Source organism: Notamacropus eugenii, chromosome 5 (genome assembly GCF_028372415.1).
Source record: "Notamacropus eugenii isolate mMacEug1 chromosome 5, mMacEug1.pri_v2, whole genome shotgun sequence".
NCBI classification, from domain to species: domain Eukaryota; kingdom Metazoa; phylum Chordata; class Mammalia; order Diprotodontia; family Macropodidae; genus Notamacropus; species Notamacropus eugenii.
Window position 1 is genome coordinate 259,533,257 of NC_092876.1, and position 21,521 is coordinate 259,554,777.

The 21,521-nt window shown below is 38.4% G+C and overlaps 1 protein-coding gene across 1 annotated transcript; it reads right to left on the reverse strand.

Annotated features, from left to right (window-relative positions):
* Positions 1 to 4,051: 4,051 nt before the first annotated feature.
* On the reverse strand, positions 4,052 to 21,227 carry CAVIN2 (caveolae associated protein 2). The gene is made up of 2 exons (XM_072612708.1): positions 20,338 to 21,227; positions 4,052 to 7,671 (listed from the first exon to the last, which is right to left on the reverse strand). The coding sequence occupies exons 1-2, from the start codon at positions 20,833 to 20,835 to the stop codon at positions 6,886 to 6,888; spliced, it is 1,284 nt and encodes a 427-aa protein (XP_072468809.1). The 5' UTR covers positions 20,836 to 21,227; the 3' UTR covers positions 4,052 to 6,885.
* Positions 21,228 to 21,521: the final 294 nt, after the last annotated feature.

Consider the following 21,521-nt stretch of genomic DNA (forward strand, 5'->3'; position numbering starts at 1 on the left):
CTTTTAGCTCCGTGACCCTGAACAAATCATTCCATCTCTCTGAGCTTCAGGCATCTTTCCAAGATTCTAAGTTATAGATGCATTGTGATCTCCATGTAGGAAGGATTTGTCATTCTGTAAAATCCTAGACCCTTAGTTTATGAAAACTTTAGTCCATGATTATACTAACAGTCTTTGTCTTCATAATTAAATGGGATTGACCTCTATGCTGAGTTCTAAACTACCTGATTTGATATCTATACAATTAACATTTTGTAATCAGTAAAGTAGCATAAGATGACTTGTTTGGTTGTCTTTTTTACCAGCAGAGTTTTGCTTTTTGGATTACTTGTCAAATTTGAACTGAGGTCTGTATCAGTTGAGGCTAGTATCTACTGTATAAAAATAATTTATTATAGCATCTAGCAATGGAAAGAACCTTAGAGATCATCTAGCCCTCCATCCTCTTTTTTCCAGAAGAGAAAACTAAAACCTAGAGTAGGGATGTGTCATCGCTATGGTCACAGAATCACCAAACTTGAGAACTGGAAAGAATCATGGCAGAAACTCCAAAAGAATCTCCAGTCTAACATACTGAATAAATGATCATCCGTTCTTTGTGTGAAGACTTTCAAGGATTCACTTCTTTTCGAGGCAGCTTATTCCACTTTGCGGCATCTCTAATCATTATGACATTTTCCCTGAGATCAAGACTTTATTTTCCTCTTTGTCACTTCCACATATTGCTCCTGGTTCCTCCCTCCAGAATGGAACAAAACAAGGAATACATATATATTATATATAAAATATATATTATATATGTGTGTGCATGTATGTATATATGTGTATATGTACATATATACACACATATACATACAGATGATATAGATATAAATATGACAGAGCTGATATCATGCCTCATCACTGTATCATGCCCTTCAATTGGAGAGTGATGCAGTGAGTAGTAAAGAACTTCTAAAGTCTCTGTTTTAAGACAAATCCTCTCTCTCTCTCTCTCTCTCTCTCTCTGTCTCCACACATACACACACACATATATACATTCATACAAATATATACTATATTACCCCTGTGCAATAAATGATAAACGACATGTTACATATGTGTGATATAGTACCAGTTCAATCTGATTCAACCTGATCCAGTTCAATTCAGGACGATCCAATCTGGCTGAATCCAGTTCAGTCTGGTACTAGTCCAATCTGGTCCAATACAGTCCAATCTATTCCAATACAGTCCAAATTACACATGTGACATGGCACTTATTACATGCAAGCAATGCAAATGATTATGCTTGCGTTATTTACGCTATATGTTGTATATTATGTGTTAAATATGGTTATATAAGTTATGTGTATGTATTGTATATGTTATAGTACTATCCAAATGCTGTATTTGTTAGTCATACATATGTTTGTATATTTCACAGATATGTATATAGATATAGCTATGGAAAAGAAGTATATATAGATATAGATAAATGAATACTTATAAATGCAGGGAGAGATGCTTAACACACCCTGTCCCTTCACTCAAGGTCCTCCACCATCCTGGTTGTCTTCTCTATTATCAATATCATTCTTAAACTTGGGTGCCCAGAAGACAACAGGAAATTTGGCAATTGGTAAGCATGAAACTTGCTCTAGAGTAAAAGTTGTAGCAGCTATTCCTTGAAGGTTCAGGTGGCCTTCAATAATCATGGCCACCCTCCAGTGATCTGTCCTCTTGCTTTGTAGAAATGGGCAATAGCCATGAATTATTATTTCTATCACATCAAATAGCATTTGTAAAGTGTACACTTTTACATGGCACTGTTGGAGGTGCTGTTGAAAGGGAGTTAAGGTGCAGCAAGATGCCTGCCTGCTAAGAATTTAATAAACTAAGCAATTACTGATAGTTAAACACTGTTGAGTTGTATTTTCTTATGTCAGAAGACTGCTGTGAATTCAGGAAAGCATACATAAGTATTGTGAAACAATCCCTACTTCTGAACTTTAAGGGGTTGCTTCTTATGGGGGTGATTTTTTAAGAGGGGAGGGTGGGAGTGTTAGCTGAAGTCTGAGGGTCATTTACAGAACTATACATAATCACCAACCTGATTTGTGATAGGGAGTATAATCTGAAGAATTTGTGTAATGCATTAAAAGTATATAGTAACACAATGTCAAACAAATTTAATGCAAATTTATCTTTAATAGAGTAGGAAAGTAGGAAATTGTCTGTATCCTTTCACATCCAGTCCCTAAACTCTAATGTCTTTAACCAGACTCTCAAATGTGGCAGAAGGCAAAGGCTAAGACATACATTTCATTGAAATCTTGGACTGTTGTTTTAGATCCTTAGGTTTTATGAGCAAGATGGATGATGAAAAACCTGTGATTGCCACGGAATAATTAATAATGATTACCAGCTTAATTTTGTCATGTAAAATCACTTTCTTTTGGGCTGCATTGTTGCAAACAAACATTTAAAGATGGATTAACTAGGTTCAGGCGTTCAATTTTTGAAATAGAAACTCATTTGTGCTACAGTCTTTATTTCAAATCAAAAACTTTTCTTGGGCTACATTTAAGGAACCTCCTGCCTCCTTACGGTGGGGTACACTAAATGATGACTAAACTCTACTTATGTTTAAGACTCCTCCTAATATCAAGCAGAGAAACAGTAGTAAAGGGGGTGGGAAAGTTGGAATTTAATTTATTTAATGCCACAGAAAGCTGCAGGGTAGATGGAGAGGAAAATTGTTCCTGAAGAGTGGCAGTTCCACACAGGAATGGCAGGCATGGGAGTTGGATAGATACCAAGGACAGATACCAATGGGAAAGATCATAGGAGTTCATCTTTCCCGATGCCCTTAGAAAAGTGTCATTCACATAGCAAATGCTTAATAAATCAATATGCTCAGAACACTGAACCTTTGTCCCCAAGTCTACTGTTCCTTCATCTACATCCATACCACATGGAGGGGAGTCTTCAGTTGTTCTGATCTATGTTATCTGGCCTCTGGGCTCAGATGGCTCCAGAGGAGAAAGTGAAGCTGGTGACCTTGTCCAGCCCTCCTTCACTTAAATTCAATTCATCTTCCTGATGTCATGGTCCTCTTTGAGAAAGAAGGACAAAACAGCTTAATAAAACCTTTTTGGGTTGGATTGCATTAGAAACTTGGGTGGAAAGTAGCTCAGGTGGCATCTATTGGCACACAGTTTGGAATGTGTTAGTGGCTGGGTGGGAAGAACACATGTAGAAGGAATTTTAGGGACTTAGTAGCCTCACCCAATAGGTAAATAATTTAGCAGTAATATAGAATGAATAATGATCAATCCTACCACTGTTGCCACCTCTAATTCCCATAGAACACGTGTATTTTCAACCAATTATTTGGCCTAATTCTCTGTTTTACCGCACAGGATTTTAATATGTAGGAGGCTGATGAGATAATGGATTCTAGTTCCTGTAAAAGCTGAAAAAAATGCCAGGGCACAATTTTCCACATTGTACTTATTGGCATCTAGTTTATAGGAACAAATAGAATAGGCATTTCTGAAAGGGAAATGTAAACATGACATTAGATTTTGGTGCCCCAATTTCATGGCTGCTGGGAGCTGACAGCAACTCCATAAAGGTTAAACATGTGTGTTTTGAACTGTCAGTAAAATTAAGTCTTTCACCAAGTGCGTAGCACTGCAGAAGACAAAGGTTTATCTATGTGAATAAGCTGAACGTACAGCTCAATACATTTATGTTTGTAGAACTCTTTACAGCATTATAAAGTCTGGTGAATTACAATAAAAATGCAGATGGAGCTATCAGAATCATCAAGCTGCCTGCATGTATTCAGAGGCTTTCCCGAGCTGGCAAGGTGATGTCAGGAAAGTTAAACTTGAAGAATGAGGCTTGGTTTTCTAAATGAGATCAGGGAAAAAGGAAGGAAAGTTAATAGAAGAAATCAAGACAGAAACAATCAACATTACTGGTCGGTTTACCATAGAGACTAAAAATCATATCTTTCTGCCATATTCTAAAATTGCTCTGTCAAGAAATTCACGTTGTTGGACACTTTTAAAAAATTTTATTTACCCTTTAATATGTCTGCTGTTAGTACAACTTTTCAGTATTTGAAATTATGCTGTTGTTAATACAAAATAAAAATCTACCTCTATACTTCTTGCTAGTAAAATGTCCATTAAAGATTGCCTTTCTAAGATGCTTTCGGAAAAAGAGCCCAAATCCTTCTTTGTGTCTTGTTGCATGGATATAATGCCTTCTAAGAATCTGGGGTGCCACCTCTGTTTGAGGAATTAATTAGGAACAAATGCAAAAATAGATTACAAATTCACAGCTAGCCCTGGGTGGATAATTTTTCATCCAATCCCCTTTGGAAGAGCCTGTAAGTTCCAGGCATGTACATATATATATTATATACATATGTATGTGCATATACATATGTATATAATATGTGTGTGTGTGTGTAAAACATTTTCTTTACCCCTGATGATTCTTTTTACCCATTCTTTTCACATTTTCTGACTGCCACCTTCATTGTCTTCCTGAAATTGACTTTTCTTTTTTGTTGTGATTGTGCATGAGATGCTCAAAACCACATCATAGTGTCATAGTTTTAGAGTTAGAAGGGATGTCAGAGGTCACCTAGTCCAACTGCTTCATCTTACAGATGAGGAAACTGAGGCCCAGTGAGGTTGAAGTGACTTGACCAGTCACGCACATAATAAGTGGGAGAACTGGGATTTCAATCTGAGTCTTCTGTCTCTGAATCCAGTGTTCCTTCCACTACACCATGTCCCATAAAGCAGCTAATATTTTCACATTTGGAGAGACGGGAGCCACTTATGTGTTCCAATTGATCTTTACAGACTGCAAGATATGTGTTCAGATTTACCTGTACTAGAAGACTTCTGAGTATTGCATATTAATATTAATGTCCTTTTCTGCCACTGAGGCCTTACTGTGATTTGTCATCAAGGCAAGGGGGTAACACTGGATTCTTGAAGGTAATGTCAGTAGAGTGGAAGTTCTAACAGGTCCCACCAAGATGATGGAACTTCCAGTGCATGTCAGTAGACCTGTCAATAGATGGTATGGCTAAATTCTGAGATCCAGACCAGCTTAGATGAAAAGGTCCTTCAGCAGATGACTGACTACCAGCTGCTTTTGATTTTCATCCATGGCAGCTCCTGAAGGGCTTTTTACCAGGTTGGGAGTGGTTGAAAATTGCATCCAAGGATAGAGTTCCCCTGCTGTCTGAGTCATACATTCTCAAAGTGTTGAAACTTTGATGTAGTCTAGGAACTTCTATTTGAGGGATGGAAAGGAGGAAGGGAATTCCTCATATGACTTATTGGTGGCATTGAATTTTCCTTCCTTAAATACAGTTGTCATTAAACTATTTATGATGTAATATTTTCTCATCACATCAGCATTTCTCTCTGCAAAACATTTTTAGAGAAAGCAACCCTTTGGCATAGTATTAACCAGGACTGAAATCTATAATATGTTTGCATTTTTTAAAAAAGTATATAAACATCACTGTGTTTTAAGAATATAAAATTGGTTATACTTCTTTGTGAATTAATCTCTAAGTAAGTGAAATATGTTCTGGAATGCAATTAATATTCTGAACAGAATGGAGATAGTTCATTTTACCTGATCTCTTCATTCCCACAAACTTCCAGTGCCTGATCCTGAATCATTTGGAAACCCAAACTCTATAATAGGAGAACATAGGTGGATTCAGCTTGGAAATTACAAAAAGAAGGCAGAGGAAGATGGAACTCTCGGCAAAACCCTACATTTATTGATTGGTATTTGCTGTTCCCTAAGTCATTTCATCCTTAACTAGAGCATATCCTCTTGAGTTTCCTCAGAGAAACCTTTAAAGCTTATTATCTTCATTAAGAAAAAATTACATTCTTGTTACTTGTTCGGCTTTAATACTGTACAAATTATGTATCTACTATATTATTTTCAAGATAGCTGCTGACTTAACATTTCAAAGATGCTATTTACTAAAATACTATTCCAGGGTATAAGAAAATGTTAAATGGTGTTATTTAAGGAATGAATTAATTAGGTTAATACTAGAAGCATTTTTCCCATCTCTTTATATTTTTCATTTCTTCTTCTTCCTCTCATTCCCTGTCCCCTTTCCTACTTTGACTTATCTCACTGCCACTTTTCTTCTGTCTCTCTTTTTTCCTCTTTTGTCTTCTCATTAGACTTTCCATACTTTTTTCTTCTTCTTTCTCTTTTTGATGACTTCTCCATTTATAATGGTTTCTTTTAAATGAATGTTATATTCTAATCTCTATCCTCTGCAAATGCTTTAGGCTTCAAGTGCAACGGAACCTAAATAAAATACACATACACCTACACATATACCCACTGAAAGAATCAGTAATTCACAGTTAGCATAAGTATGGGAAATTAGATTCCACTAACACTAGCTTCATGCTACATTATTCACTAAAGTACAAAGTTATTGTAAGAGAGGAAACATTGAATCATAGGCTTCATGACTAGTATCCCATTCATCTGGTGGTTGCTCTAAGACAAACTGATTAGCTTTTTTTTTCTCCAATTGCTTGATTTCTTTTTTTTTAATTAATGCTTAGAGAATTTCCTTATGAGTGGAATCAACTAATAAGAGAGATAAAGAGACATAGAATACCAGACAGGTTGTCTACATGGTAGTAAGTCTTGGTCATTCTGGATGAGGCTACTATGAAATAAATTATTATTGCAAAGGAAATAACAGGTAACAAAGCGAATCAAAAACACTGGAGATAGGCAGCAGCTTATTCATAGACTTTGGTTATTCACTTAATTGAACCTTATGGGAGGTGGAGGCATGAAAGAAAGCTCAGTCAGCAGTTACGCTGTTTGATCTACTTGGAGAACGGCGGGTTGGGCTTGCTCCTCATCAGACTGTTCCGTCTCTCCAATGGTGAGTCTGTAGCGCTCATCATGGTTCTTCTGAGAGTATTCCTGGGCCATTTCAAACTCTTCATCTTCAACAATGGACAGCTCAATGCTCTTTGTTGCTGGGTTGCTCTCTCTTGTGATAGGCTTCTCCTGAACATCACTGGCTGTATTCTCTTCCACCTGAGCTGTAGGGAAAGATGTGTCTGAAGGGGCCTCATTGAAAGAGCTCTCTTCATTCTCAGTCATGGCTTGATCACTGGCTGGTGTCTCCACCCGCTGGGTGTCTTCTTCAGCAGGACCCTCTCCTTCATGACCTTTCTTCCGACCAAAAGTAAGGGGAGGTACTTTGAAAGGGGAGCTTTTCCCTGATGATGCTTTCTGGTGGTTGGTGGTGAAGGATTTCTTAATCTTCTCCCTTCTCTCCACTGATACAATCTTTGTGCCTAACTTGTTCATCTTTTTCTCAATATTTTGGCGAGAAAAGGCTTTCTTGAGGCTATCCACTTTCTTGAGGCTTGATCTCTTTATTTTCTCTGCCCGGCTTTCTTCCACCTTTTCCTCAGCACTGTCTTCCAGGTTATCCTCTTCATTAGGCATTTCATCATCTGATGACAGGTTCACTGTATGCAAAGTCTCTTCCAGGGACTTGTTCTCACCCACAGACTCTTCCTTTCCTTCAGTTATGCTGGGAACAGGCTCTTTTGCAAACACACTGGTGGGGATCTCATTTTCTTCCTGAAAAAAAAAAAAAGCTGATAATAAACATCTCATAGTCAATGCTATATACACTTTGCAAAATAGTGTTCACTCCTGAACCATGTTACTATCTTTTGACAACTGATGAAAGCCATGCCTTTTTTCTGTTGCATCAATATACGTAGACAGCAAAAGGTCATTCTAAACTCATTGACCCGTTCTGCTCTATCTGGAGATTGGAAATGCTTCCATATTCATAGGATAAGATGATGGATTCAGAGCTAGAAGGGACCAATTATCTTAACTATCACCTCCATTTTATAATTGAGGAAATCAAGGCCCAGAGAGGTTAGGTGAGTTGCTCATCACCACACAGGCAGTAAGTGTGAGGGAACTGAGTGAACCACATTGACTCTATCTTGTGACTCAGTTCTAGGGCTAGCTCAATTCCCTTTCTATTCAATTATGAGTCTAGTCCAAATTTTGTCCTGTGAGAAAACTATTCAGTTTTGAGAATTGAGAGAAAATCATATTGCAGTGTTGGAACCTAGCCCTGTGTAGCTGGGAAACTGGACCAATTCTTCCTTAGCCAAGCCTAGGTTATGCTGATCAGAAAACTGGTCAGATCCAAAGATGAATGAAAGGAGTTTTTTAACAATTGTAGATCTCAAACAACTGATGTATCTTATTTGAAAATTGATGCCATACTGATCAATCAGTTGTTTCTATGTTTATAGACACTTGGGGGAGTAGGCTATCTCCTTTTCTGATTTCAGTGGGGTAGGATACCTTCTTTTCTGATTTCAGGGAATTACACCTATTCACTCTCCCTTCCCAATTTGGAAAGTCCCTAATCTTTCATCCAATAAGTAATCAGATTTTGTAATGTTTCCTTTTAATTAATTGACGTTAGTTGATTGTTTTTAATGTATAAAAGTCCATCTCTCCCTGTATTAGACGTCCAGGTCTCAGCTAAGGAAGAGGCCTGGTTTGTTTGGGCAATAGTCATCCATTGCTTAATAAATCAGTATGCTCAGAAAATTGACCCTTTGTTTTGTCAGTCATCTCACCTTTTGTATGTCACAATGGAACAACTGAGATTTGAACCCAGCTTCCAAACCAGAGCTGTTTTCACTGTAGGACATTATTGTATAACGGGTTCGAACCCAACTTAGGTTGACTCCAATATTATTCTTAGAATATTTGGAAATAAAAGCTGAGCAGGGGGATAACTTCAGCATTTATACTTAAGTACTATGTGAAAAAAAGTACTGTCAGAAAGAGTCCTAGACTGAGTTCCAAAAGTTCCAGCCTGGTTCTGCCATTAAATATGTTAATTAGATTAGTAATTAATTGTACATGTTAGTTATTTAGTGCCATTACTTAGATCCAATTAGCTTCTCAGCATAGTGACTGGCACATAGTAGGAACTTAATAAATGTGCATTGACTGACTAGCTGATGTTACTTGGACAAATCACATATTTTTTTTAATTGTAAAACTGCAAAAACTACTTCTCCTTTTAATATTCTATGTACTTTAGCTTATTTTAATCTATATCTTCAGAGGAACCAACAAAATAGGTCAATTGACTTTATTGTAATTTAAAATGTTTAGTTAACAAGGTGGTTGGTTCACTGAAGATTATGTTTAGTTTTTTGCCATAAATTAAGACCATAAATAAAATCTGGCATTTATAGTGGCTCCTTTAAAATAACTTTTATTATTATTAAGTTTTAAATTGCACATTATAACTTTTTTTTAGTGTTTAGGCAGATATTGGAAAATTCTCCTGTAATTTTTCCATTATGTTTCATCTTTGAATGGTAAGGTACAATGTCGGATCTATGGTTTTGGTAGACATTAGGAGAATGGAATTCCATACACATCATTTATGTGAAGTGGTTAGTTGGTACAGTGGATAGTGCATAGGACCTAGAGTCAGGAAGACCTGAGTTCAGATCTTGCCTCCTATACTTTACTAGTTACGTGACCTTGGACAACATCTCTTGGCCTTAGTTTCCTCATTTGCAAAATGGGAAAAAGAATAGCAATTACATCACAGGATTGTTGGATTAAGTGAGAGAACATGCAAAATGCTTTCCAAACTTTAAAGCACTAGCTTTAACATGTTAGCTATTAGAGGTTGAGAATAGAATTCTGAAATGTTTGGTATGGAGATCAGAAGAGAAAAACTACTTTGCTAATTTGACTAACTGGTTAGATGACCTGGAAGTCTTGGGAGAAAGGAGATTTAAGAGTTGTAAAAGGTCCTGGGGATCTTGGTTTTAAGGAGGGGACCTAGGAAAGACAGAGGACCACCAGGACAGCAATGGGAGACCCCATTGTAAGGATGCTAATGTAAATAGTCAGGGGGTCTTAGAGCTAAGAATAAATTATCAAGAGAGCTAATGGTGGTTAGGGGGCTGGGTGTCAATAAAGGAAGATGCTGTAGGTATTTGTGATGTAAGCAGAAATCCAAGTAGTGGGCTTTAAATGTCTTTCCTAGCTAGTTTAGTTGTATCTGCATCCTTGAGTATATTAATTCAATGCCTTGCCTCCTTTTACTTCCAACAAAATGATTGCTATTAAAATGATACTTTTATAAAGAAGCAAAACACTTGGTCTTTCTGCTTTTCTCCTTAATGTACATTTTGCAAGACTAGTTATAAAATGCAAGATGAGTTTATAGTAGATTTTTCAACTTTCAGCTTTTCTGCCCTTTTCATTGTCTTTCTTCAGCTTTAAGAAAACTGATTGGTTTGGCACTTTTGGAATTATTCATGTAACACCAACTAACTGTGGGATAGAAGCAGGAGAAAAAATAATTCCACTCTTCTGTAAGGAGAAAGGGTATGTTATGCCACAGTTCTTTGATGCTAGCTATAAAAATAAATTGAGGGAGAACAGAGATAATCCAGAAAGAAGTGAATGTGTTTCTGAGCAACTGAAAAGGAGATAGGTATACTTGGCAAACCTTGGCCACTGAAAGTATTTTGTTATATCTGTGGTCTCTCTGTGTTCTGCTCACTTGATCATTGTTAATTTGGTCACTTTTTGTGATTATTGTGAAGATAAATTTGTTTTATTATGAGAATTTGTGTGTGGGGAGAAGACGGAAGGCTTCAAAATATTTCATTTGAAAACACTGATATCTTGTTCAAATGATCTGAGTGGTCTTGGAAGGCTTTCTGTCTTCTTTCCTTCACTCTCCACCTCTTTCCCTTCTGTAGGTTTTAAGAAGTAATAGGCATAGTTTTTAAGTTAGAAATTATTGCTAAGGTGAGTGGGAGATAATATATCGTGATTCAAACAGGAGGTAGAATGGAAAAAAATAAGCATTTCTTAAGTGCCTACTATGTACCTGTCATTGTGCTCTAGAAGTTTTTTGTAAATACCTCACTCGATCTCCACAACCACCCTGGGAAGTAAGTGCTATTATCATTCTCATTTTGCAGTTGGGGAAACTGAGGTAAACAGAGGTTAAGTGAACTGTCCAGGGTCACACAGCTAGCAAGGGTCTGAGGTTTAGATCTTTCTGAGTATAGGCCCAGCATTCTTATTTATCATATCACCTAGCTGCTTCTAGATTGGTCCATTTTGGTTTTTCATTTTGCCTAATGGCTAAGGGAATTCCTATTCAGCTACTACTTAGGATATCAACTTACTCCAAGATATCAGTCTTGAGAAACTTGTCCCAAGATTTCTCCTTCCTTGGAGCTCTCCATCTTTAATCACCAATTGTTGCCATTCCAGGGCAATGTCTTCTCTGTGCAGCGTCACAATTCGCCCATGTTTCAGTAAACAAAATTTCTCTCTCTCTTTTCCCTCTCTCTCTCTCTTGCTCTCTCTCTCTCCCCGCCCCCCACCTCTCCCTAACTAACTTCCCTCTGGTGTGTCTCTGTCTCTCAGTCTCTCTTTCTCCATATATGTGTATAAGTGTGTGTGTATGTAAATATATACCTTATTTTTAAATAAATCAGATTAATTCAGGAGATAACTGATACTTCCTAGCTGTGTGACCATGAATAAGTCACCTAACTTGTGAAATGATGATATAATACCTGTTTTCCCCATCTTACAGTATAGTTATAAAGATCCAGTGAGATAATATATGTATTCTGCTTTATAAATCTTAAATGTTTACACAAAATTCAACTATTATTATTAACCTCTGACTGATATTTCAATAATGCTTTCAACCTTGCCAAGGATTTGTCACTATCTCATTTGAGCCCCACAACACCTCTGTGAGGCACGTACTATAGGTATCATTAGCCTCATTTTACAGATGAGGAGAGTAAGGCTCGGCAAATTGAAGTAACTTGCCACTGCCACTGCTAGTAAATAGAATTTGAAACTAGGGCTTTAACACTCCATCAATTATACCACCCTGCTTCATCAACTCTTACTAGAATTTCTATCTCTTTGAAATTGCCTCAACTATAGGCAGTGTGTGACTGTTTTAGGAGATCACTGGGTAGCAGCTAGGAGGGGTCTTGGAGGCACACAAAGTAGCCAGCAAATTGCTTGCTACATACATTTTCAAAGAGGTCTTGGGTTTTCAGTTGCTGCTTCTGATTCTGTGGCTATTGGCCTAGACCCTTCATGAGGATACTTGTGTTTTTTGTCTTCTGTTTCTTTTTTCAAATGGAAAAAAATTAAAATACATTTCAAACATAAATTAAAAGTGTACTTGAAACATGAAAACTAGAAAGAATGGAAAGTACTCTTGAGAAGCAGCATTTTAACCTCCACTTTAGCTTGTTTGCTCCTTTCATTGATTTACTTGAACTAATAGCCTTAACTGTGCATACGAGTGAATGTTCACTCGCCTACAACTGACCAAAGAACTGGGCATTTCTCCTTGGCTTGAATCCTGGTGGGAGCAAACCGTGATGAAACATAGGCACACCTATGTGATCACAGTCATTCTGGGTCTAACACTGGAAAATTGAATAGATAGTTTGGTGTTCTAAAAATGTAGATGGCTTGATGGGAGCCAGGAGCCCTACTTTCTGCAATGGACCATGTGGTCCCTGGAGAATGAGTTAAGATCTCTTTCTCCTATTTGCTACATTCATTCTAGAGATGTTATGTTACCCATAAGGGATTTGAGAATCATAGTTTTATGCCCAGAATGTTACTGGTATTTAATGATCTGCAAGTACTATTCCAAAATATAATAAAAAAAAAAGGCTCATTTGTCACATGGAATTCAATTTGGTGAACTTGTAATATTTAAACCCTGGTTTTTTAAAAGTAGAATGTAGTGGAGAGAAGCCTGGCCTTTGAGTAAGAAAGATCTACATCCTGGTTCTTCCTATTGTGCATTTAAACTGAGTGACTATAAGCATGTCACTTTGTATCTCAATACCACAATCAATTTTCTAAGACAAGGTTTCAGAGAAGTGGGTGATCTGTTTTGGTGGAAGGATTTTCCACACTTAGAGTTCTCCAATCATGAAGTTATAAGTCTTTGTTGTGTCTAACTCCTAAAATGGTCAAAATACTAGACATGCAAATATGAAAAAAAATATTCAATTTCTGTCAAGGAATCTATTGTTGGCTACTATTTGGTTTCTTTTAAAATGTTTGTACCTTTTTCTATTTTGTTTTTATTTTTGTCTTTTGTATTCACAGTGCCTTGCACAAAATAGATGCTTAATAAATGTCTGTTAAATTAAATTGAATCAGGGTATGGATTGCAAAGAGGATAAAACCATTGGTTAGAATCTCTCTCATCCCTTAGAGAGCTTGCTGTAATATTAATAATGCACACACTGATCTTGCCCTGATCATGCACTGATGGAAGACTGATATAAGCAGCCTTCCATCTTTTAAAGAAGTGAAATTTCATTACATTTTGCTGTTGCCATTCAATTATTTTTTAAGGTCGTTTGTTAAATACTTTGTTTCATTAAAAATAATTAATGTTAATTACATAAAATCCAAATCATGTTGAATCATTTTAATAATAATACATATAATCTCATCTGATCTTTGAAACAATCCTGGGAGAAAAGTGATATTATTATGATCTCTATTTTATAGATAGGGAAACTGAGGTAACAAGACAGGTTAAGTGACTTGCTCAAGGTCATCCAGCTAGTGACTGTCTGTGGTGGTATTTGAACTCAAGAAATCTTTCTGACACTAGAGTACTCTTTGCATTGTGTCACCTACTCCAAGTAGAAAAGTAAAAAATCATAATAATAACTAGCATTTGAAGAAACTGAGGAAAACAGGTTAAGGGACTTGCCCAGGGTCACACAGATATGAAGTATCTGAAACCAGATTTGAACCAAGATCTTCCTGTCTATAGGCCCACTACCTAGCTGCCTCAGTCCACCACAATGAAACGATAGACTCTGTTTTGTCTTTATTCAACAATTCAAGCATGTTTTTTATTACTAATAAATTTACTTCCTTCAAATCTCAGCACTTTTCCTGGCCCTGGTTTGCTAATCTAAATAATGATACCCATCCAGAACCTGGTGGAATAACAGGGTGGACCTAGACGATTTCTGGAGTCACTTCCAATACCAACATCACCCACCCCCTAAGAAACAACTAGGTAAAAATCACAGATGAACTCCTATGGTGAACTAATCATTGATCTTACATTTCAAGTACTAGCTAACACTGGGGCAGCTAGATAGATAGAGGGCCAGGTCTGGGGTCAGGAAGACTCACCTTCCCAAGTTAAGATCTGGCCCCAGACACTTACTAGCTGTGTGACAAGTCACTTTACCCTGTTTGTCTCAGTTTCCTCATCTGTAAAATGAGCTGGAGAAGGAAATGGCAAATCACTCCAGCATGTTTGCTAAGAACTCCCCAAATGAGGTCGCAAAGAGTGAGACACAACAGAAAAGTAACTGAATAAACAGCCAATGCACAGAATTTAAGATATGTTGAAGAACACTTTTCATGTGTAGTTTAAGCTTATATAGCCTACAAAAACAAAGAATCGATATGAATTTTAAAAGGTTGAATCCAAGTTTCTAGTAAATGAGATAATGTAAAAACACTTCCTGGGGTGTATCAACAATAATCAGTTACTCACAAAAAGAGCTGCAGGCCAGAGTTGACTTTCTGCAAATGTAAATAATCACAACGAGAACTACGGTTTGGTTGCGTTTAGAAATGGAAAGAGCATCCAGCATTCCCAGGCTCAAAATCCTATTATGCAGATGTTGATCACTTAACCATCTAGAGGCTGGACATATAAAGATATTTACATGACTGAATTTTTGTCTTTCAAGTAACTATGCTAATGTAAGAGTTCTAGAGGATGTTCCTTGGATAAAAAGAGCATAATTTTTTTAAAAATCCACTTTTGAAAGGCCTGCAGTCCAAAGCAATTTTCCCCAAATTTTGATTTCATATATTGATACAAAAATAATGGAAATTTAAATATGCTTAAGAGAAGGAGTATTTGTTGATTTCTTAATTCTTCCACAATGTTCCTATTGCAAATAAATAGAAACTATTCTGTACTTTTTCTCAATACCATAATTTTATGAATATGCAAGTTTAACTTGGTCTGTTAATTATCTAGTTTTCTCTCCTTTATTTGAAAACACTTAAAATGTGCTTTTTTTTTAATAAAGAATTATTTCTGTAATCTTAAATTAGTTTTTGATGACTCAGTTAACTATAAGCTTCTTTTTGGTCTTTGTAATTAAAAATGAAATATTTTCATCCTATAGAGTTTGAACAGACTTGCCTAGAAATGTACTGTGTGTCCATCTGCTAGTAAGCAAACTATACAGAACTAAATAATATTGGTCTCTCTTCAATATTTGAATCTCAGTCATGGATTTAGACATTGTAGTAACTTTAATGGTCATCTAGATCAACCACTTTATTTTACAAGTGAGGAAAGCAAGGATTTGAGAGGTAGAGTGACTTGTCCAAAGTCAGACACTAAGTAGCAAAGCTAGAATTCGAACCCAGATGTTTTGATTCTAAACCCAATGTTGTTTCCACCGTGCCACACTGCCTCTTCACTGTTATTTTATTTATGGTGTATGTGTATATGGGCATATGAATACATGCTTACATATATGCATAGGCATACATACACACATATATACACAAGACACATCAGATATATTATGGACTATTTCCAGGAGAAAGTAACACTACCCGAATTTAACTAAGTTTTTAAATGAGATAAGTTTAAGGGTGAAATACATCTTTTAATAAACACACAGCTGTGATTTCCTAGGATAAAAAAAATAACTTTTTACAAATGTATTTTGGAAAGAATGTGTGCTTTTAGTGAAATTTCTGAGTCTAGGGAGTCACAGTAGGACTTCACAAATGATAAATTTAATGCTATATTAGTGATCCTGCATGCACTCAAAAGAGCCATAGATTTTTCTTTTCTGACTCTTTCATTTGTACAATAAGTTCTTTTCTAAAGCCAGAAAATTGGGGGTTTGGAATAGAGGGAGGAGAGGCTGGGCCTGGGAAAAATATATAGCATGAAGTTTGAGTGCTTTAAAAATGGTAAAAATTACAAACCAAGTGAAAACCGTAAGATTGTACTTGATGCATTAAGCCTTTTAAAATAAATATATTTTGGGTTTGCATTTTTTGTAGCAATAACCTGTCCCTTCATGTTCTTTCCAGGGCCCTCTTCTCAGTTCTCCCTATACTCTTCCTCTTGGTGATCTCATTAGCTCTCTTGAATTTGATTATCTTGTTTATACAGCAGACTCCCTAATGCATAAATCAAGTGATAATCTCTCTCCTGAGCTTCAGTTCTACGTCACTGATTACCTGCTCATTGATTATCTGCTAGTCATCTTTACCTGGATATCCCATAGACATCTGACTTCAATACGTTTAATTCACACACTTCCCCCCACTCCATTTCCAAGCTTCCCTACTTCTGTGGAGAGAACCATGATTCCATTTTTTCAGGTTTGCAACTTTAGGGTCATTTCTGATTCTTCTCTCTCCCTCAGCCTCTATATCCAATCAGTTTCCAAGGCTTAATAGCTGCATATTTGGAACAGGTCTCTTATATATGTGCTTTCCATTCATACAGTCATCACCCACTCCCTAGATCAGGACTACTTTACCTCTTGCCTGGACTATGCTGAGAGCCCCCAATTAGTGTTCCTGCTCAAAGCTTGTCCTTTCTCTCTTCTTTTACACAAGCACCAAAAATAACCTCCATAACCTACATATGTAACCATATCACTTTATTTTTCAAGAATATTCAAATCTCACACCCACCACCCCTTCCTCTCTGTTGCCTCCAAGATAAAATACAAACTCTTCACAACATGGTTCCAACCTACCTTTCCAGATTTATTTGGCATTGCTGACCTTTGTGTACTTCATCGTGTATCCAGCCTGATCTACTTGCTATTCCTTGAACACAGCATTTCATCTCCTGTCTACCCTGTCTTTGTACAAGTAGTCGTCTCACTATCTCACCACCCCTTCCTCTTAGAATCTTACACTTCCTTCCAGGCTTCCTTCATCTGTCACCTCCCACCAGAAGCCTTTCCTGAGTGTGCCCCCTACCCAGAGGTCAGTGCTCTTTCTCATCTTTATACTGTATTTATCTGTGTTGGTACTGCCCTTCAGTAGAATGTAAGCTTGTTAAAGGCAGGGACTTACATTTTTAACATTATACGTGTAGTACCTGGCATGGTGTTTGCATGTAGTCAGACCTTGGTGAGTATGTTGCGTCTGTTGCAATCGCCCTATACCATGCTTTGAATACTTCAGAATTTTGCAGCAAATGGGATCATGTAGATCATCTTGACAGATGCTAATTCCAGTAAGGTAACATTAGTACAATGTATGGCATGGCCTTGGGAGGGGGGTAAAAAAGCCCAAACCAAATAAGAAACACCCCATAAGAATGGATGTCTGGAGATCCTGGGTAGGGTGTGTTCAATCCTTCACTTAAGGACCTTACTATTGACAATGTGAAGGGCAGCTGGGATTTCTGGGTGGAAAAAACTCAGGCCCACTGCATCTCCCATGGCATGGTTCCTGGCCCAGCATCCCTAAGTTGAAGAGGGAACACACAGAGAGGTGACCTGGAGTCCTGTGTCAAAGGACCTGGTCCCCATCTCAGATCTACAGTTAATTTGGTACAAACCTGGGCACGTCATTTAATCCTTAGCTGTTAAACAACAATGTTATTCAAGAAGATATCTAATTCTGAAGCTTTGGAAAGGAAGGGTCCCTTTCCTCTAAAGAGCTGTTTGATTTGTAATTAGCAGCTGGTCCTTTGGGGAATCTTTCTTGTTTGGGGACTCTGAAATGGGCAGTTTATTTGAAAGTCAAGACTGTGCAAAGGGGCTGTATTCTGTCATTCTGACAGTCTTGAAACACCTTTGCCGTGGACTTTGGCATGGGAGTTGGGGGGAAGGGGAGACCTTCCTTCTACGGTACCTGGATTTGCAATGGCCAGCCTGTACCTGGTCCCTTTAAATTCAGCCTTGGGCCTGAGGGCCCCAATGTGGTTCCTACTCACAATGTGAAGTATTCTAACCACTTCAGACTGCTATTTCACACCTGTCACTCTAATGTCACAAGTGCCAGGAGACTGTGCCAGGGCTGGAGTAACACCCCAAACCTGTTTCAGGCAGCTAAGCAATTTCCCTTTCATGGCATCTTTGTAATTCTCCTGTGCTATTACCTGATCCTGGTTCCTTTGGAAACCTTCTTGGACTGGGAGTAGTGTGTGTAGTCCAGGGAAATGTGACTTTTCTCTGCTAAGTAAATCCATTGTGTTTTCCCAATTGAGAGGTGGGATGGAAGATAATCTCTGCTTCACACAGTGGGAAGGGAATTTCCTTGGGTGACTCATTCAAATGGGTCTGTGCATGTTTGGCTTTGTTTAGAGATCGAGATTTAATTTCAGAAATGCCACAGGAGCCGAGATTTCTAATATCTTTGGGGGGTAATAAAGAAAGGATTTCACATGGCTTAAGAAGGGCCTAGTTAACTGTATCTGTTTCAACTCATCAGATACATGAAGTTATTTCATTTGCATTAAAAGCTGAAAAGTTTCTGGACTGAAAAAAAGCCTGGAAGGCACAGGAAGATATCTTCTGCCCAGGGCTTTACAATCCTAAACTGCAATTTGGGGAGGACAATGAACACGGAGATGGAGTCTTTCCTTTTATGGAGAGAAGAAGAATTGGGTTCCTATCTGGCAGAGCTCACTCATTTAGATGAGGAAGGCTCCCTCGGTTTAAATCCAATTTTCAATGTCTCTCTCCAGTGATGAAGGCTCTCCCTGTGCGCAATTCACAATCAAACTGTTATAGCCTCCCTCCAGGACAGTTTTGAAATCCTTCCTTATTAACATGGTCACAACTAGACAGCTCGAGGCTCAGGGGGCATTGACTCTAGCTGGCTGTGTGCTGTCTGTGTTTAGTTAGGCGGAAGAACTTCCAGCACTGGGCAGGGCACCCCCTGGATCATAAGTGCCCATATCTTGTCCAGATAATATCACATGCCCAACCTCCCCCTCCCCAAATAGCCGCTTGCTCATAAAATTGAGTCACTTATAGAGTTGCTGCATTTTGGGTTGGGATTGTTTTTCCTGAGTGGACTTTTCTCTCAAAGGCACTGCTTTGAAGGGGCTTATAATTCAAAAGACTGACTATTATGTACGTTTGGCTTTTGTTTTAAACTGTCATTTGGGAGATTTGACCAATGAAACGGACATCCAGGGTTTGCAAAGAGTTGTGCTATTAGTTGTCAAAAGGTCATTTCCTAAAAAGGGAAACAATACAATTGTCTAGGCTATGAACAAAACTCAAAGGGAAAGGAACAGTTTGGGAGATGGGGGAGGGAGTTGAGTTTGCATGTTTATTTTAAAGAGATCAGGTATTTAATGGGAACACAGTTCTTGATAGCCTGGGCTCCTACCTCAGACCTCAAATCACTGTCATCATGTTTCCCATGAGTGGTTGGGACAATCACGGGAATTTGTCTCCTTGATAAAAATTCCCTGAATATCTCCTAAAGTCAAGGCCCTCTTTCCTCCTCATTCACATTTCATTAGCAGAAACTGGAAATATTAATAGATAACTGAATTTCTCTTGACTAACTTATACAGTCACAAAATCTATCAGATATTTTCAGGTTTTTACTTTCAGACCTAAACTCCCTCTTTGCCAGACTGGATTGGCCCAGAGCTAGACAAGCACAGACCTGGGAAAATCAAGTTCCTGGGGACAGATTGCCTATTAGGCTACTGAAGGACAACAAAGGACAGTGGAGTGTGTGTGCATGTGTCTGTGTGTGTGTGTGTGTGTGTGTGTGTGTGTGTGTGATAAGACACAGAAAGAGGTAGGCTTCATGTAAAAAATATATCTACACATATATGTATATCAGAATAATGGATTACAGAGGAAATGATTATCACACTGGAAAGAACATGAGATCTGCAGCTAGAAGAGGTAGGTTTACATTCTAGCTGCCTCTGTCTGTCACTACCTGTATGACTGTGGGTAAATCATTTAATTTCTTTGGACCTCAGTCTCCACCTGTAAACTAGTGGGAGGAGGTTGAATTAAATTACTATAAGATTACTCTAAGATTAAAACCTGTGATATTATGGAAAGGCCTATAAATGGTTTGGCCAAATATAGTGCTGGGCATATATGTATGTATGGTGTATGAACACATGTTTGTGTGTAGGTGTGAAGCACTAACCTGAAAGATGAGCACCTTAAAGTGGTTTCTCTTCAGGAGCTGGGCATGGTTGCTCTCCAGCCTCTTCATCTGGGCATTCTGGCGTTCCATGAGCGCTTTGACCTCTCGGGTGTGCTCACTGACTTTGCGGGATTTCTTCAAGAGTTTGCTGACTGTGTTGTCTGTGGAGGTCTGGTCCTTGGACAACTTAATGAGGTCATTCTGCATGCCTTTGACGGAGCCCACCAGGTTGATCTGCTGCTGCTCCATTTTGTGCTGGTTTTCCTGCACTGTGTCCAGCATATTCACCAGCTTGTCCAGAAGGGTAAGCACTGTGACGGCATTCACCTGGGAGCTTTCCTTAATTGACTCATCTGTGGTCACACAGTTCAGGCTGGGACTTGGGGTGGATGATGGCACCGGGCTGGCATTTGATGACTTTTCCTGGTGTAGCAGTACCTCTGGGCCAGGGTTATCTCTAGCCTGGAACTTTTCAGCCTGCACAGCATCTTCTCCCATGTTAGGACCAGTGAAATGTCTCTTCCCTGCAAACAGGAGCTCCTCGCTCAGCTGGGCAGCACTGTCCTGAGAGGTAGATGCTAAGGAAGCGCCTGCTGGTTGAGCTGAACTGAGCTCTGTGGTGAGCTGCTCGGAGCTCACTACCCTTTCAGGACTGGCAGAGGTACAAGCAGGCAACAATTGGCTCAACTCTGATCATGGAAACTACATTCCAGCTGCTCTTAAAGCCCCTACTCCACCCAGTGGGAGGTGAAAGCTAGAGCACTCCAAAATCTACTCAGCTTTTTAGATACAAACACTTCCCATCCCCTTCCTCTTCTGCACAAGTGACTTTGCCTGCAGGATTAACTTTGATATCCTCTCCTCACCCCCCTTTTAATAAGCAGAATGCCATATTTCAATCGTGACTTCATCTAAAGGCGGAGAAAAACATTTTGACTTGGCCCCATTCCATGGGCTGCCATTGGCTGAGACCAGTAAACTTTTCACTGGCTGCTATGTTACAGATGCAACACAGAGCCGGTGTTTCTTTTCCTGGATACAAATTATTGTAACGGAAAGTATTGTTTGCATTAGCCCTAGAACGGACTAATGAGCTTTTGGAGAGATGTCGCCTACTGAGGTTGGGAAGAATTTCAGGTTCCCTTGAAGTTCACTTGCTTCAGGAAGGTTTTCTTTGGGAGCTC

What these genes read in the sequence shown, in the direction of transcription:
- CAVIN2 (XM_072612708.1), bottom strand. Translation starts at nt 20,835, where the DNA reads ATGGGAGAAGATGCTGTGCAGGCTGAAAAGTTCCAGGCTAGAGATAAC. An exon ending in TTAAGGTGCTCATCTTTCAG is followed by an intron (nt 7,672 to 20,337) that starts GTTAGTGCTTCA and finishes TTTTTTTTTCAG; the next exon opens with GAAGAAAATGAGATCCCCAC.